This window comes from Telmatherina bonti (genome assembly GCF_933228915.1).
Source record: "Telmatherina bonti genome assembly, chromosome: 16".
In the NCBI taxonomy this organism is placed as follows: Eukaryota; Metazoa; Chordata; class Actinopteri; order Atheriniformes; family Telmatherinidae; genus Telmatherina; species Telmatherina bonti.
The window spans coordinates 26,837,710-26,856,879 of record NC_136614.1 but is presented as its reverse complement, the minus strand read 5'-3'; the positions used below and the strand labels follow the sequence as shown (position 1 = coordinate 26,856,879).

The 19,170-nt window shown below is 38.6% G+C and overlaps 1 protein-coding gene across 1 annotated transcript in view; it reads left to right on the top strand.

Annotated features, from left to right (window-relative positions):
- plcb1l (phospholipase C beta 1-like) overlaps positions 1 to 19,170 on the top strand; it is a 119,626-nt gene that overhangs the window by 25,034 nt on the left and 75,422 nt on the right. Inside the window, exon 3 of the mRNA XM_079255624.1 lies at positions 5,812 to 5,880. Coding sequence (XP_079111750.1) covers positions 5,812 to 5,880 — 69 coding nt within the window. The remainder of the gene's footprint in view (positions 1 to 5,811; positions 5,881 to 19,170) is intronic.

Here is a 19,170-nt window from a genome sequence, read left to right as displayed (position 1 = left end):
CATGGTGGAGGTTTTGGCTGTATATCATCTTCTTTTGGACCCATAAAATGGAAAAAAAAAAAAAAAAGAAAATAAAAAAAAACAAATGAAAAAGATTGTTTCAGTCATTCTGTTGCCCTCTGTGAAGGAAAAATGAAGCTCTTTGTTGATTGCTTTAGATAACATGTCTCATCTTGGTGTTTTGTGTTGCATAGAAAGAGGGGGACAGAAGAGAGCAGTTGCCTTGTGTGCATCTGCCCACTGGCACATTTACAAAATCACTCTTCTCTTTAAATTAAGCATTTAATCCGTTGAACTAATTTCAGATTTTTAGATTATGTAAGCTTTAAATCCTTAATTCTTCATTTACTCAGAAGTCGGTAAGGAACTTTTAAATTATTGGGTGCATGTCTTTTCGGAAGATGCATGTTCATTCTGTAATATACAGCGAATCGAGCTCTTTTGTCTGTGTGCAGCTCTCCATCTTCTACAACATTAGGCCAGGAGGTTTGTGATTTTGTCACAGCCAGGTTGTTGGAGTTACTCTAAAGGAATCTATGAGTGGTGCAACAGAGGATATGTTGTTCTCTAACTTCAAGTACTGCTCTCCACAAACCACTTTCCCCTGTATCAGGATGTTTCCAGGTAGCTGAATGTCACTGGAGGGTCACTTACAGAGACAGGCACAACACCTGCACAGCCTTTGTTCCACAGAAGTAATAATCCTGTTTATGACAAGAGTTCACATTAATGATCAGAATGCATTGACCTCAGGGTCATTTATCAGTAATTAGATTCACAATGGTGTTATATACTTCTGGACTACAGTACTGGTATGTATAAGATAATGCATTCAGAAGCAATTATTTTGGTCTTTGAGATGGTAGGAAAGGGTTTTGGGACATATTTATTTGTCATTAGGCAGATAGTTTGTTAATAGTCAACATAGAACCTGCCTCTAACTAGATTCAAATACTGGCATGAACTGATTATCTCTTTTTTTTTTTTTTTTTTACATTTTTATTATTCAGATATGTTTAATTAATTTTGTTCGCTCATTTAATTTTCATTCAAAAGCATGACAACAATACAAATAGCAACTGCTGCTGCATATTTTTCCCAAACTGACTCTGAAGCAAACATTGCAGCCTTAATTTGCCTGTATGTTTTCACCTGTCCCGTCCTCTTGCCCTTACTGTCTCAGCTCCTTGTCTCTCTCTTTGCTCACCACTGACTCTAAGTCCTGTGAAGTGCATTTTAAACTGGAGGCTGTCAAGCATGCTGTGGGTAAATGAGCAAAACCAGCCTGTTTTTGTTCCTCTCCCCCACTTGCTCTTATCCTCGCCACTGTCTTTTCCCCTTTCATCAGCACATCCCTCCACCAAGCTTGTATCTCCAAACAACAACAGAACTCTTTGTTACAAAACCACCCAGTCTGATTTGCAACATTAGATAGTCTGAACAGTTTCATTCAAAGCACTTTGCTGTGTTTTTTCTTTTTTATTCCCTGTCTGACATCAAGTCAAATACTGTATATGCTATCTGTTCATTATGACAAAATATATATTTTTTTATTATCTAATGATACAAGCTGTTTGAAGCAGATGCCAATTTGGTTGCAAAATGTTCAAAATCAGGTCAGTAATTAATTTCCTTGTTGCTTATATTGTGTTTCATTTGGAAAAAAAAGCATGTCGCAAACGTTGCATAAACAGTTGCACGACAGCAAAGACAAACAGGCACTGAAAACAGGGCCCAGGGCCAGTGCAGGTTAAGCATGTTCATTAATTTCTGTATTTTCTCCCCCACTGGCCCTGCTTGCTTCCCTGGACGTGCAGCGGATCTTAATAGGGCTTGGATCTGTGCTCGCTGTTTTGATACACACAGAAAGTCCCTGAGAGCTGCAGGGAAATATAAGAGAACAAGACAGAGAGGGAGTCTGATAAAGAGATGGCACAAATGAACAGATTAAAAACCTAAGTCATGGAAAATAGATGAGAGAAATTAAACAGGAGAAATAATGAATGGACTGCTTACTTAAAGAAAGTGCTTTAATTAACTCACTGCAGTGTCTGCAATTATAAAACCAAGTCAATATTTTATAAAATGTCAGCAGCATTAGATTTTTATGCATCTGCGAAAATGAGTAAGCATCTGAATCCTGTAGCAAACACTGACAGACGTCTTTGGATGCAACACAAATTGCTACTTGTCGATTGTATCAGTATAGTCGCACAGTGTGAGCAACTTGTCACTCATACAGGCAAGTTTCTTTACCTTTAACGAGTCAACCCAGCAAGTTTACTGGTGTCTTGTAACCAGATTAGAGCTGTGTTAACTGTGCTGGCCTAGAGGGCATAAAAAAGGATCCCATCCGCAAGCCACTTCCTGAAGTCCCACTGATCCCCCATGGACCCCATGTGGAGCTCCATCCCTCTAAAGGGACTTCAAAGGGAAGCCCAATGTAGGCGTTAACCTTTGAGTCAGAGGCTCTCCCTGTGCACACACAGAGAAAGCCTAATTGATGCTATACACACTGCAAAAACCTCCATGTGGATTCAGCTTTACATTTAGCTCTTAAGTTGTGATATCTTCAATGGAAAATGGGAATTCTTAAAAAAAAGCTAATAATTGTATACTTAATGCAAGGTTTCAATATGTTTTACATTTACAAGTCAGTTTTTTGCAGTGGAAACCATGTTGTTTTTAATGTTGCAAAGACCAAACTAAAGAAAAAAAGGTTAAAATGTAGGATTCGGGATTTAAATGAAAAGGGGGAGTTCAGTGGGGTGGGGGGTCTAAGATAGGTATCCATTTGAAGATAAGGGGGAGTGGTCTGGTGCAATTTCCCACAAATCTCATAGAGATGGGCAGATACTAATGTTGTGGCTAAAAATTGAGTGAAGCCCCTGTGCTGCTTGTCTCCCCAGATAATGCTGAGTGGACTCACAGTTCACTCTGGTTAATTTTCCACCTCATGTCCTGGCTCTCTCTCAGTCAGATGAGGGCTGTGATAACTCAAACTGATAAGGAAAAGTGGCGAATAAAGGGAGGGGGGTACCAAGGGCAACCTCTGCTTTCATGTAAAAAGCAAATTAAAAAAAACAAAACAGCCTCACTCCATCTCCCTTGGAGTGGATGGCAGTATTTTAGCTTTGACTATGACTTCTGGAATGAGATGTCTGTTGTTTCTATAGGAATCTGCTGGAACAACATCTCCAGGGTGGGGGACACTGCCTCAATGTGCTTCAATGACAATAGGAACTACTGATGTCTTCACCATCTCGGCTTTTCTCTTCATGAAGTCCTTCAGTGTTTTTCCAGTTTCACATTTTCCTTTTTCTTGATATTGGTGTCTTTAAAGTGGAACTATTATGTGCATTTCAGGCTAATTTATTTTTATTTCTGAGACCAGAAGGGCTGGGATTGATCGAGTTATTGTCACAAATTGCTTTATTTACTTCAGACTGACCCTCTCCGTAGGCTGTCAGATCAGCCTGTGGGCAAAACGAGTGGATTGAGACTCTTCCGCATTAAGCCCCGCCTCCCACCACTTCACTACATCGGGAGCGCTCACCGCAACTGCTTACGCCGTCATTGTAACATCTCATAAACAGAAGGATTAGGCTCATATAAACAAAATACAATGTCAACACATAGCATACAGCCCTACATGTTGGAACCTGAATCAGACCCTGAAAACAAAGTGGAAAACAGCAACCCACAGCAACGAATGCAGCAGGATGTCTCTCTTTGGTAAACACACCAGCCATCGTTGGAAATAACTTTATCCCACGTTTTCCACCCGCCTGATGTATTTGTACATGTCCTTGTTAACCAGTAGAAGGTAACCAATCACCGAGCCTTTTCCCCCGGGACGTCACAAGGATTTCAAAGTAGGAAAAACTCTCTAAAACGACGCGTTTTTTGTTGCCATGGAAACCGAATGGAAGAGTGCTGGAACTCAAACTCAAACTCAAACGTGTGTTTAGGTGATAAAAAACAGTGCCGTTCACATGTCTGATGAGGATTCAACACTGTAACACTGTAGAAAGCTCAGAAAACTCGAAATACCATAATAGGACCCCTTTAAGGGTCGCTACTTCAGTTTAAACAGCTGTCTTCTGCTGCTTATCTCTGATCAATGTCCGGTAGGTTGGCCATTGCCATTAGTTGTAGTTTGCATCTGAAAGTCCCACAAATCGTAGGTCCCTCATTCTCACCTTGGGAAGTGTTTTCTATTTTAAGGTCCATCGCTGCTCAGATCCACCAGACTAGACAAAATCCCAGGTACCGGCTGTGCAAAGAGGCCCTTTAAATAATCCAGCACCTAACAGTAGGGTGTGGCTGGTCGGTGCGGGAAGAAAAAAAAATACATGGAACACCATAACCAAGTAGTGCTCTTTTATTAGCCAGCTGCTTTGGAAGTACTTGTCTTACAAATAAATAAGTTAAACAAAATAAATAAAAAATAGATCAAATAATTGTATGACTAGAATAATAAATGAAAAGTGTTTTGTTAAAGGCAGGGTAGTTGATCCTGGAAAAACTGTTTTAGCAAGCTTCTGGGACTACCCCCAGAAGCCACACCTTCACAGGGTCCACAAGCATGTGCACTGTATGATGTCATATGCCATTCATTCCCAAAAACGGCATCTGGACCCTTAAGTGAGGAGAAAGGGGGAGACTTTATGTAGGTTGCATGATAAAGGATTTTACCCTGTTTGCTGTTCAGATCAAGATTTGATTGCACAGTCAATCTATCAGCCACACAAGGAAGCTTATTAATTTTTTGCCTTACTCATGGTTTCTAATTGAGCCATCTTCTCTTTTGTTGGACTGTTTGATTGATCACCATCAAAATCAGATACAGGTATAACAAAAAGACAAAATTCGCATCCGCGAGTTCCGTTTTGCACAACGTTTTGTGGTTTACGTCTTTTGAGAGGATATTTGCAAAAGAGCATCTTTTTTCCACAAATGCAAATCTTTTTTACAATCATGCAAACCCTTTTCTGCACATTTACAATCTTTTTTTGGGGCAGATTCTTTTGCAGGATGACAAAACCGGATTTGCAAATACAAACTCTGCAATCATTTGTCAATGTTCAAATTATTTATGACTTTTATTTGAGCCCATACATTAGAGATTGTCTGTTACTTGACTGCTGCTCACACAGCTGAATCCAGCCAAGCTGTGGCAAGGTGCAAAGGCTGAGCATCATGCAGCAGCTGAACATTGTGTATGTGTGAAAATGTCTGCATTGAATCTGTCCTGTTTTTGTATTTGCATTTTTTCTTTTAACTTTCCTGTCACCCTGCCAGTGCCAAGATTCAGCCAATGATATTAATCATGATAAAATTTAGTCGGTGCTTTTTATTATTTCATCCATAGTGTGCTGCCCCGAGTCCTGTAAAAGATTTAAATGCAAAACCATATTCCAAGTCTTTATATGTTTGCATGTGGTGACAATGAGTCCACATGGGGAAATTACACTTTTGTCCTAATTTGGCACATTTGCAGATTAGAGGATCGTTTTGGAAGCATCTGTTTTGAATGACTCTCATGTGACATCAGCTATTGAGGCTACTGTGGGTCCTTTAGCACATGTGGCTGCCCGTACTGACACACACACTCACACATCCACACACATAATGCCTTCAGCCACAGGTGAAAATGGAAAAGGTCTAGGAAATGTTTCCTGTCACCTTGGATCCACATAGTTTCTGTGGGCATAAAATGTCCTTGTTCGCTGAAAAGTCTTTTAACCTTTGAATTAACACCTGGTTGACATCCTTACTGATTTAGCCGTGTTTTATTCTTCTTTTCAGGATACAGACCTGCTGGATATAGCATACATAAAAGATGCCAGGAATGGAAAGTGCAGTAAAACACCAAAGGTAAGTCTGCATAAAGCAAGTTTAAGTTGCTTTTTCATGTATACGTAGGGGTAATTTGGACCATATCTAGATGATTCTGAATGAGAAAAACGTCTCATGTAACAAAGTCAGTTATGCAACAATATGTAGTAGGGGCTGAAAAACTAGGGCCCATTTTTGGGTGATAGGTGTTGTTAATGTTCATTTTTTTTAACTGTGCCTAATCATAAATCACACACATCTCAAAAAGGGAGCTGGTATTTTAACAATGAACTACCAGCAGTAGATGAGGTATGATGCAAATAATGGATTAAATATAACCTTTGTATTTACAGTGGAGTTTTTAAGCTTATATATGTTTTATGTTGGGGATGCAGCCGGTGTTAGTTACTCTTTATATAGTTCTTGTTTGAGTTTCCATACAATCATGATGAACATGAATAAATATTTAGTAAAAAAGCATGCTATTTATGGTGCAGCTTGTTATGAATCAATATAAATTTGGAATGGTTTAATTAATTCTAATCCTGAATTATTTGTGGGAAACCCATAGTAAATTAAAAATGACAAATAATAAATGTATGTTGTACAGTTAGTCTGTCCTAGAACAAGAACACTGAAAGATGAACAAGAACCAAGATGATGGACAAATATTTAAACTCTCAGCAACAATTTATGCATTCTTGTGAATAACACACCCGCTTATTTTCTCCAAATTATTATTTCACAGCTAATTAAGATTCTGATGAGGGAAGACAATGGCATGAGAACACACTTTTTCAAACTGGAACAGTACTCTCAGTCTCAGAGTGTTTGGCACCTGCTATTGCAGTTAAAATTCCCATGAATGGCTTAGTTGCAAAAAGAAACAAAAAAAAAAAAAAACAATTTCACAATGAAACATGATGACAGCAACAGTCTTTATCAGTTGTTGCAAAAAAGCCAAGTGAATATCGTGCACTATTGCTCTGTATGTGGGGAGTCTGGTGGAATGAGTGCAATAACACAGAGAGGATTAATGCATTTCTAAACAGCATACAGAGTGATGTTACCCAGACATGACCATGTGGCATGCAAGTTTGTTGGAGCATTGGAAATCCATTACTGGGAGACGGAGCAGTGATGCACCCAGGGCATTGTAATGGGAGCAGCAGTGAGACACAGTGTCTGAGGGGTTGATGAGCTGTGGGGAGTACAGATGAAACAGAGAGGGGACTTATGAAGATACTGCGTTAGTGAAATGCAAGTTGAAACAGTCAAAGAATGTTTGTTTATGTACCTTTAGCAGATGGAGAAGACAGAGACACGATGCAAGGTCAAAGAAGGGAGCAGTCGAGAAGCACACAGTAGCCTTTTCATGGCTTGCCACCTTCTCGAGAGATTGTAAAATGAAATTGGTTTGAGATCTGATTGGTCTCACAACAACAGATTGTTTTCCAATATTGTTGTTTGTTGTACAACGATAAAAAATAAGAAGAAAGTAAGAGACATGAAAATACCATTCATGTATGTTTCGTTGCAACAGAAACATTCAAGAGTCCCGTTCCAAAACAAACAAACAAACATTAATAATAGATTCAAATCAAATCAAGTGAATAAAATCACTTTAAATCTAGTCTATTTATTATGTTGCATTCTGATAAAAATCATTAAAATTGATTAGTTTTAGTCACAGGTCAGTGGTCTGTGTCCAGGACATTGTGAGGGGGTTGCATGGGGAAAAACCAAACAGAGAGAAGAATCCCTATCTCAGTTTGAAGTTGAATACTCTGCAAGTCATATCACTCAGAAAACTCTGCTGATGGTCTGTTGCTTTAAAATTCCTGTACTCTTGTATGCTTGGCTTTCAAACTCTTACTAGTCCTTCTGCTCTCCCCTTGCGGCATTCATCCATTCATGCAAATTGCAGGGAAACAGCGCATCACCAAAGAAAGATGAAAGGTTGGATTCACATTGACATGTTGGCAGAAAGCTTCAGAAATGCTTTCATTGTGCAGTTCGAGAATATTGTGTGAGTCAGATGCATCATTATAAATAGACTGGCTTTAAAATGGGCAACAGATGGCAAGATTGGTTTCATTTGCTTCTTTTGAGCTCTTGATTTCACTACAACTTAACTTGCTTCCTGTTGTGTTTGAGTGGAATCTCAATTTCTGTATGCTCGTCATTATGATTTAAAGCAGCACACTGTTGTGTTCACTGGCTCGTCGCAGTGTGTGGGCAGCTTGTCTGACCTCTGATGAACCTCTGCCACCCTGCCCACAGGCTTCAGTCACTCAGTTATGATTAGTCCCTTTACTGTGTGAGAGCACACTCTCATACACACAAACGCGCAAAAAAAAAAAAAAATCAATTTCAGAGAGAAGAATGCTCGCTATAATTGCTACACTGAGGATGTTTCCAGGCACAAATACAACACAGGAACACAAACACATGTACTCACTAAAATGATAAAGCATGACAAAAATGACATCTATTGTTGTATCATGCAGAGGCTGCTGATGCTAATTAGGGTGTCCACCCAGTCATCAGTGAGGCTGATTAGATTGGCCACTTGTCAATATCACAAGAGGGAAGCTTTGTTGGATGGTCTGTTTCCGAAATTAATTCACACACCCTTAGGTTAGTTGAGCAAAGCAAAACTGATCATCCACTTTATTATTGGGGCGGCTGTAGCTCAGGAGGAAGAGCAGTTGTCCTTCAACTGGTAAGTTGGGGGATCGATTCCAGGCTTCCCCCGAAATGCCGAAGTGTCCTAGGGCAAGACACTGAACCCCAAACTGTCCCCCGATGTGCCTATCGGGGTATGAGTGAGTGTGTGTGTGCAAATGGGTGAATGTGACAAGTAGTGTAAAGTGCTTTGAGTGGTCTATATGACTAGAAAAGCGCTATAGAAGTACAAGTCCATTTACCATTTACCATTTATTCACACACACATGACTGGCTAATTTGCTAAGTGCAACACAGAGACACAAAGCCAAATAAGATATCAACACATTTAAACTTTGTTTTGTTTTACTTCTTATAGTGTTTTTATTATTATTATTATTATTATTATTAAAGACAAAATAAAGTGGGCTGAATGTGTGAAGAAAACACTGGCACCATTTTCAGTGTTTCTGTCTTTTGGTTTGGAGTTTGTCCCTGCTTTAAAGCAATAAAATCATAAATATATATAAACACATACACAAGACACCAGTGTCTTTATGCTCCCCGCTTTGCATGCCATGTGCTGCGTTTCCCATTCATCTCCACCAAGATGAAAACTTGTCTTCACCTGATCTTTTTAGTGTGTGCAAAAATGCAGAGAAGGTGATGGAGTTGAAACCTTTCAGAGGGGATGTTTGAGTGGCTTCTCATCCCCAACATGTGTGAAGCCCATCTGAGACTTTATGAGAGGAAAGAGCTTCACACTTTCTCCACAGCTTTGCACAAACACAAAGTTATAGTGCGTTCCAGTTGTCTAGTAATTCTGAGCAGCCAAGAAAAAGCGACTTCATTACCAGGTAACTCTGACCTCTACCTGGAGCTTCCTCCGTTCCCCCTTCCTCTCCTGTTGCTCATTGGCTGAAAAGGTAGATGGAAATAATAAGCGAGTCTGAAGTAAACGTATTTGAGGCTGAGACAGAGCAAAATCCCAAAATCTCAAATTTCAACAGGATGCATTTTTTAGCTCTCCTAAAAGAAGACATGTCTAGGTAAATGAGGACATTTGATCACCCTTATATAGCAAGTCAAATTAAGAAAAATATCAACAATAAAAATAACCTCAGGGCCAGCAACAAATATGGAAACACATCTGTAGCTATTGGTGATAAAACCTACAGGATAACACACTGAAAGTATAATCATGTGTTAGTGAATGAGCATCCCTTTGTTGGTGAGTAAAAATATCCGGAAAGACTTCTGTTTAATGAGTGCAACCATACCGCCTCCAAGCACAACATATTTTAGTGAGTACTGATATTTCTTTGACAGTATAAATTATTTCTAAACTTTTCAAACAAATGTCTTGGGAAAAAAGAAATCAAAGGCTGTCACAATTTGATCTTTGATGTGAGACACACATGCACGAGCGCTGTTGAAGCCTAGATTTATAAATTTCAGATGCCTGTTATATTATAATAATAAAGTTCTAATCACCCGTTTGCCTAAAACTTAACCTTCTGGACTGCAACAACTATTTAAAATGAAAATAATAGCTCACATAAGCTGGTGACAGAGCTCATGAATGGACAATTGAATGAAGTCAAGTCAGTCTCATAAACTAAAAAAAGAATAAAGAAAGCAATAAATGTTATTCATTTTCATACAGATACCTAATTTGCTACATTTTTAACAGTAAAAACATGAGCAGCACCAACTTGTTTTTATAGTGTTTTGAAAAAAATTCATTTAGACACTAAATCTGCGTTTGATGAATCCTCTTTTGAAGAAATGTCATGATAAAGTTTTTGTTAAAACCAAATGTTACCAGTGTTTATGAGTGGATCTTGCTTAGAACACTGGAAACATCCATAGAACAGACTTGTCTAGCTCTACCACTTTTGCACCCTCTCTCTTTACACTGTTTTATTCTAAAACAGAGTAACATGCTAAATTAGACATATGCTTCAGTATGATGATAAAGTAAAGTAAAGCCATAAACCTTTCAAAATAGAAATATCAAGACTTTTATATAAAATTGCCTTTTCTGAGAAGCACTTTAATAACCCCAGCTGGTCTTTAAATATATTATACTGTATATTTAAGGCTGGGGATTTGCTCTGTTTTGGAGCCAGCCCCTAGAGGATGAGGGGGGAAATGCAATTTTTGTCACTTCCGCATAGGCTTAACATTTAACCACCAGAGATTTGCTGCTTGCACAAGAGTTTTGAAGAGCGCTTTGTTTACAAATACTGGCATTTTTTAAAATGCTCATGCCTAACAATTAGCTGCAGACAGGTAGACTGCTGTTTATGTAAATGCTGTGAAAATATGCATTTACATAAAAAACAACTAGTTCAGTCATAGTGCTCTACACTGCCCACTAGCAGTGGCCTCCAGTATTGAGTGTTTTGGCCACAGCATGCCTGCGTTGTTTGCGGCAGGTCTAGACACAGACGTAGCTGAACATAGCCGTGTACGCAAGTGTACATAAGTGTACACAGCAGGAGTCCTAAAACCTCAGGATATGCTATAGTTTTTAGAGGAAAAGCTTCATTTGAAGTTATGCTATATTATATAGTCAACCCTTTATTTTAGATAAATCCTTACTTTATTTATGCTAAAGCTCCGGCTGACTGAAGTTTCCACTGTTCCAAACCAAACCATTTATACTATCTCTTTATTAAATCAGATTAGCTTGTTCCCGCACAGCATGTTCCCTCCTCTCAGCAGCAGCTATGCATCTCTGATGGCATCGCTGATCTTTTCTGAACACCTTACTGTGCAATTGGCTTCTTCCTTACTCCACTTAGCTAAGTTTTACTATGTTCTGCCACTTTGCATACTGTGTGCGGAGCTTTGTAAGGCTTCTCTGTCTTTCTGCCATGAAGAGTTGTTCTTCCATCTGAGTAGAAGTTGAAAATGTAATCAACTTCTTACAATAGGTGTCAGGCAGACAGAATCATATGCTTTTTCTCTGCTGCTTTGTCAACCAAACAAATAACAGTCTGGGAAATGTCCTGCCTGATATGCAGGCTGTAATATACGTCTTACATACGTCTTTATGACCGCTCTTCTTGGCAGTCTTGTTTCAATGATTTCTTTTTTTGTATGTTTTATATAATAGAAGAAGACAGCCACCATTACACTCTGGGAGGGCATACTGAGCAGGCTGCATGTGGTCTGATTACTCTGACATATGCTGGTGATCATTTTGTTGCAAATGTCAAAGAAGACATGAGACTGATGTAGCTCAGCCCTTCATGATCCTCAGTACTGACAGACTGCGTGTAACTGTATAGTTTCATATATAACAATGCAGAGAGAAAAAGTTCAACAAATAGGTTTTTTTGTTCTAATATCAAAGATTTTCACACATACAAAGGCAAGTGTGGATGTGAGAACTACTGTGACGGGAGTGATGAAAATAAATTGATTACGTCTTGTCCAAGCAGGTAGATCACCTGGGCTTAAGAGAAACAGTGAAAGCACATAAACATTTCTCACAAATTTTAAATAAAGCTTGAAAAGTAATGAAATAATTGAGTTAATCATACAGAAAAAATACTAAATGATGATGAGAAAAGTAAGTTGGAAAGAGTAATGTGCTGGAAGCAGCAGCTATTCTTAATAAGCACATTCAATTTTTCCATATTTCTCTGCAGCAGACAAGGTTTGTGTTTCCTCAAGAGCTGTCTGTTCCCCCTGACTTTGATTGTAAGGTGAGAGGAAGTTGCTCATACGCCTGCTACAGTCTAAGCTTGCAGCACAGAGGATTGCTGCTAAATACAGAGCAGCTTGTATGTCCTCAGCAGTGTAACAGGATCTGGGAGAGGCCAGCAGGCCATTATCACCACTGCTCCATCTGGCCAACTGAGTCCTATAAAGCTGCTTGTCCCTTAGAAGCGACTGTTAAATGCCGTCTTTAGGAACACAGATAGCCACTGCAGGTCCTCCTGTTGTAATGTAGTCATTCAGCGCATATTTTCAAAAGCTGTATTATCAATGTTTTGAAAGTGATTCCAGCATATAAACACTTACCGAAGAAGCAGGGACATGATATCAGTGTCATTTACTTAATTTTGCATGTGCAAATTAAACAGCAACAGTGTTTTTTGGTCTTATTTTCTGTACAATCTGACATGTATTTATAATGAACAGGGTTACATTTTCCCCAGCTACAACAATCACAGCACTCTTAATACAGTTGATATTAAGTGCACAAGGCCTTCATGTAAGCCTGGACAGTGCTACATTGCTGAGACATAAATTGCTGAGACAGTATGGAAAATTAGATAATAAAAAGCTCCTTTGTGTATTATATTGTACACTGCAATGCCAACACAGGATTTTGAAAAGAAGGTGACAGGTAAAAGACTCTTCTCAAGTATTTACATTGGCAGGAATTGCCAGGAAGAAATACGGCTTTTAAATATAAATAATTAAACCTTCCCAGCATATAACATAACCTAATCAGGCTAATCGTTACTCATCATGTAAATCCGGGAAAGCCATGTTTCAGTGGACCGCAAATGCTTTTTTCATCTGCATGCACACGCCTATATAAAGATTTCTCTTGGAGTTTTTATTTACAGTATTTTTCAGTGATGTAATGTCATGAGCCTGCGCTGGAGACAGTAATTTATATGCAAACCTCTCCAAGCGTCAGCTTTCCCCAAACACAAACTGTAATTCAAACCTTGGTCTCATCTACAGTACAACTACACCGAAGAAACAGTTGTGCCGTGTGCTTACAGGCTGACATGCAAACATGAATGCTTAACCATGAGGGTTGACAGGGAGGATGCTGGCAGCCATCTTGTTCCATGTTTTTTGTTCGTTTATGATTAGACTCTTGGAGGGTCTTTTACTAAAATGAGCAGTGATTGAGAGATGAGAAGTTAAATCTATAAGGAAGCTTGATGAGGACAACCGCTGGTCATGAATCTTGGAAGGCTTGCCGTAGAAAGGTTGAAGGAATGTGTGCATGTGTGAGTCTAAAAATATAAAATAAGAGGCAGACATTTGTTGGCATGCAGGACTGTAACTTTCAGTCGGATTATAGGTCAAACTCATAATGTGTGGGGAAAAACTGAACTTCTTAATTGTGAGGATGTTGTTTTTGTAAACATAAGATGACCTAAATTATAGAGTTATATCATATTATAGTGATTAGTAGTTTACTTTAGTCTATTCAAAACTTGAAACAAAAAAACAAGAATACATATTTGTAATAAGCAGAAATTACAGCATTGATCTGACAAGATAGAAAAATTCTTTCTCTCTGCGACAATCAGAGAGATGTAGTTTGGCAAGTAGCTTCATAGAAAAACAGAATTCATTTAGCAGATGCTGTGAAACGTAATAAAGATAAATGGTTACAGAATTTCAAACGCAGCAAAGTGCTCCAACTACTGCTTTACCAAATCCAGGCTCAAATCAAAGATTTAACTTGTCATGATAGATCTTTCTTCAAGTTAAACCACATACAGTTCTCACAGATAAGATAGAAAATGATTGATTCTATTTTCCCTTTGTCTTATAGCAACAAATAACATTACAATTCCCACATTTTGAAAGATATTTGATGTGACTGTTGTCCATGCACATATAATCAGGTACATGCTAACTTGATAATTTAGGCAGCCCTAGATGACCAATTTGGTTGAAAGAAACTACTATTATATGCTGCCAACCCTTCTAATCCAAGTAATCCAGGTATTTTGTACCTTGTTTTTCTCTATATGGTGACATTGAGAGTTTAAATAAAATATATATGACTATAAATAAAATATATTATTATTTATTATTACCATTTAACAAAAATAGCCACTTTTGTAGATCAAATGGATGCAGACTTTTAGCAGCCATTAAAGATATTTTCATGTTTTGTGCAACCAGCAGCTCCAGTGCACAATGATATTCAGTTTGTTCTTACCATGGACTGTATGATATAAAAGATGGACAGAGCCTCTGTACTGTCACCTGCAGGTTTCTGAAGAAGCTCATTGGGCAGTTTCCACCTTGCCATCTTGGCAGCATCACGTGTGCCGGGAATTGGCTTTGACTCGTCCGGAAAATACAAAAATGGGCAAACAGGTAGAGATGATAGGGGGACTGTGAGCATGGTGGCAGAATGTCTTTCAAACTCCAACCTCTCTACAGAGTAAACAGAGCTAACAGGAGCTAACCAGCTAACGGACGTAGCATGAGAGAGGAGAGGCATACTAAAGCTAAATTGTGCAATTAGCCAGCTAAAAAGCACGATTGTGCTGCACTATGCCTTCTTGCTGCAGAATATCGAGTACCTGTTAACCGTTAAAAGTACACGCCCCTAATTATGCCAAATACTGTCAAACAAATAATCAATTAACCTGTTTGATCATTGATGCTACATACAGATCTGAGGTTGCTTTATCAATATTGGTGTTTTCTACAGGGGCATTTTTTAGACATTATAATTTTTAATTTGAAGACAAGTCTTTCAGGCACAGTAAAATGAATGGGGGGGTGGGGGTGGGGGGGGGGTGTAAATATGAATGAACTGAATGAAGTATGGGTCGCTCTTTGTTCCCAACAGACTCGGCTTGGAAACATTTTAGCTCACAGAGGCATGAAGATGTCTTCCTGTTGACAGGTCTGGAGAGAAAACTCCCACACACTCCTGTTTTAGACATGATTCACACACATGCACAGACACATGCAGTCATACCTCTGACACTGTGTCATTGAGGTCACTAAAATAAAAATGTTTTATGCTATCAAAGCATGCATCATCCCGTCCCATTTTATAATCTGTGTCCTCTGCTATGATGTTACTTTCAATCACATACCCCAGTTTGTTTAGTCAGTGCCAAAATGTGAAGAAGAGATTGGATGTGAATGCTTCTGACTATTATTTTCATTTGGGGGTTTGGCCACAGGGTAAATGGCAGCTTGCACAAAGAGGTGATTAAATGAAAGAGGCATATTGACTGACTGATTTTCATGAAAGACACTGCAGCTCCATTCGTCATCAACCAAAGACAAGCAATTGATCGGCGTCACAAGAAGCCAAGAAAAGGCAAGCATGATGGATTCTGATGGATTTCAGTTTGATTCTCCAGTCAATTACAAAGGTAATTCCCATACACAGATGAATACCCAGAGTGTGAAGCAGGCCATCTCGTTACCACTTGCTGAGAAATCAAAGCTGACGTCTACAGCCTCTTTTTGGACCTCCTCAGGAGCTGTCTTGCTGTCAGTAACATGTGAATGAGCTGCTGCATCAGGGCGAATGAGGAAAAAACATGACTGACTGAATGAAGAGATGAAATGGAGACTGTAATGATGAACAGAGAGGCCTGTGTCAGTGTGGAGACAAAGTTTCCCATTCAGATCCAGAGATGACTATCTTGCTGAAAAGGCCAGAAACTACAATGGTGCACCTGTGCAGGTAAAGTTTCCTCCTGTGGCAGATTTATACCTGGAACGACTCAAACTCATTACTGAAAGAAAGAAAATCCTTTTCTCTGTTAGTTTAAAAAAAGTAACTAAGCATAAATCTGTTAATTGATTTTGTGAATCTTTAAAAGTAGCTGCAAAATATCACACCATGCTTCACAAAGAAGCTTCAGCTTTTTATAATCTCTTTTTATTAAGTTAATTGTGTATTCAGCTTTTTTTAAAAAGAGATGCAGAAAGATAATTACCGGTAGTAAAAATGGTTTATCAAGCAGGACATAGAAAGAGTGGCAGCATTTTACACTTAAACTAAATACACACAAATGTCAAGGAAAAAAAATACCATTAAAAATGGCAAAGTTTTTTGTCTGTGTCCACTATTGTTGCAGTGATTCGTGTTTGGCCAAATAATCACATGGAACTCCTAGAAGATACCAAAAGCCATCAAAGCTGAAATGCATTTATTGAAGGACGCCTTTTACACATTGAGCCTTTTCTTGTGTCACCATGCTGCCTTCAGCCTGTTTTATAAGGACTAGGCACCTATTCACAAGTCATTTGATGCGCACAGTGAAATCAGATGTGACATTTTGTTAACCCAGCAAAAGGTTGTCTCGACGGAACAGGAGCTGATCAAACAAGAACCAGTGGAGACAGAAGCTCTCTAAACGGAGTGATGTTTGCTGCCAATAGTCAGCATTTAGCTGGTGAAGAGAAATTGGTGTGAACGCAAACATTCATCTTTCATTTCCCAAAGAAGAATGGATGTCTTCAATTCTTAAAGTGAAGGAAAGTTTAGTTCTCACTTAACTGATTAACAGACTGAACTAATGAGGCTAAATCTTGTCCCAGCGACCCTTGGCAACCCGAACACACTGGGCTGCCTGATGCATATGTATGCCTTGTTTCCTTCTTGAGAGAAAAATCCAACATTTCTTGCAGTCAAGTGGGATTTCTACACAGGAGCCCAACTATTTTGGAAAAAGACATGATCGATCAGTTTCAGTTGAATTTTAAATAGATTCCTCACAGAATTAAAGGAGTTGCAGAAAGCTCTGAAGTCACGTGGCTGACCATTTCCCATTGTCTCCCAGCAACAAAAAACCTTTCTAATGGGATGACAAAGTGGCTTCTTTCATCACAATCTGAATGGTCCGATTCAAACATACTATTTCCTTAAAAACTTTTGGTTTAATTTGAATGAGTTATTTTCAGGTCTTTATGAATGATGATGTCGAGCAATTCACTTTTTAAAAATCATTTTAAGCCCTCACTCTGCAGGCCCTGATAATGGGCATTTGTTGCACTTTGCTGCATTCTACATTTTTATCCTGTTCATGTCAAGTCTTAGGTATGATAACTCTTTTGAAGGATATCAGATTTTTTTAACCAATTATTGCTGCATTTCACTTATTATTTCAGGTGTACATCCCCTCTGGTAATTTTAACAACTTACTCAATAAGTTGGTTTTGTTACTCTCACAGTCTACCCACTGATAGCTGCAGAAAAATATATTTGGTTATAAAAATCTTAGTTGTAGAGCAAAAGTGGTCTTTACTCTTATCCACGATCTGCAAAAGATTTTGCACAGACAGGTGATGTTTTATGAGTCCATTGTCAGTTGCTTTAGGCAAACCCTCTGTTGACTTATATCTCAATTTAGCTCTTCTTCCATGTAGCTAAATCAGTTTGTCACTGTCAATATATTGAACTAGTTGTTGTTTTTGTTTTCAACAATTAAGTAGGTATCCCAATTGTTGCTTAGGATGTCATTGTTTGACTTTTACACCATTTTTTACACCATTGTGTAGATTGATTCTATATGCATATGTTGAGCTGTTTAATTTATAAAAAAGAAACGTCAAAAAGGGATTTTTTTTTTTCTCTCGGGACTGATTTCTTTAGTGGAGGGTGAGATTGTGATGGGTGGGGGACTTTCACAGAGGAGCATCTCAGAATCAATGTAATTATCTCCAACGATTGTTCCTGAACAAGTGAGTGCTAACGTAGCGGAAAAGATTTTCCTTTGGACAGGAGACGTTTATCAATTGATGCAGTCTAAGCTACAAATGCTCACCATTCTTCTAGTTTCTCTAACGTTATGGTGTCACAACATCACACAATATATGTCTTTTTAGTTGTTTATTTTTTTTCTTTGTTCGTTTTTTAACATATGAACAAAATCCAATAATTCCCACTGAGCAAGAACTTGGCAAAAGTCCTTATTAACAGGTGAAATATCCAACAGCACCAGACTCAGGATGGGTGGCATTCTGCCTGTACTTGTTAGTGGGATAAGAAAGCAATGAGAAAATGTACATTCATTGCCAAACAGCAATCAAGAACACCAAGCAAGGTGGTGAGGCAAGTTAGCATTTATGCGAAGCATGCAACACAAGACCCAGAGATACTTGCATTAAGGGAGACCAAAGAGAGGAGAGAGTAGGAAGCACACAACAGGGCAGACAAGACTTAGCAACATGCACTCCTGTCATATAAATTCATGGAGAGTAAAAGAGAAATGCACCATTGGAGGTTCAACAGGTTAGCCGCAAAGCTAAAGGCTTGTTTGGGGCCAGAACTGAAAGATTTAGGACTTAAATGGTTTTAAAGCTTACCCTTTCAGTAGAGAGTACATCGTGAATCCAAACTAAGAGCTGATGCTACAGGAGAGGATCCTGGACACTGAAGGCTCCACCTCTGAAACATGGGACACCCCGTGCTACTCTTTTTGAATAATGTGTTACCGCAAGACGTGTTGAGCATTTCTATCTAATGACCTTGTACTAAAAGTAAAATATTTTAAATAAAGATACAGTAAAGTCTGGATATGAATACCTATATATTATGTTAATATGGATCATTTTTAGCTTTTTTTTTGGAACATTACTAACTACAGTTGGACTGGAGGATAAGGCAGCACTGACCATATATGTGTAGGTGTGTGTTTGAGGTGTTTTTCAGATGTGTCTCTCTTCTCTGCTGTCAGATTGAACTGGAAACCATCTCTGTCAGTCTTGGGAGTTTGTTTAAGTGTCATAATGAGAATGACATTTTCTAAGCTCTACTAGATCTTGTTTTTGATTGTTTGCTCTCTACAGAATACTTATGTAAGCCTGAACAAACTGAAACTTCAAACTTGCTTTTGCTATAGTTTCATTCTGCTTTTGGATTAGCTTTGAGTTTTGAGGCTCGCCTGTTGGAGTAACAACAGTTTTAGA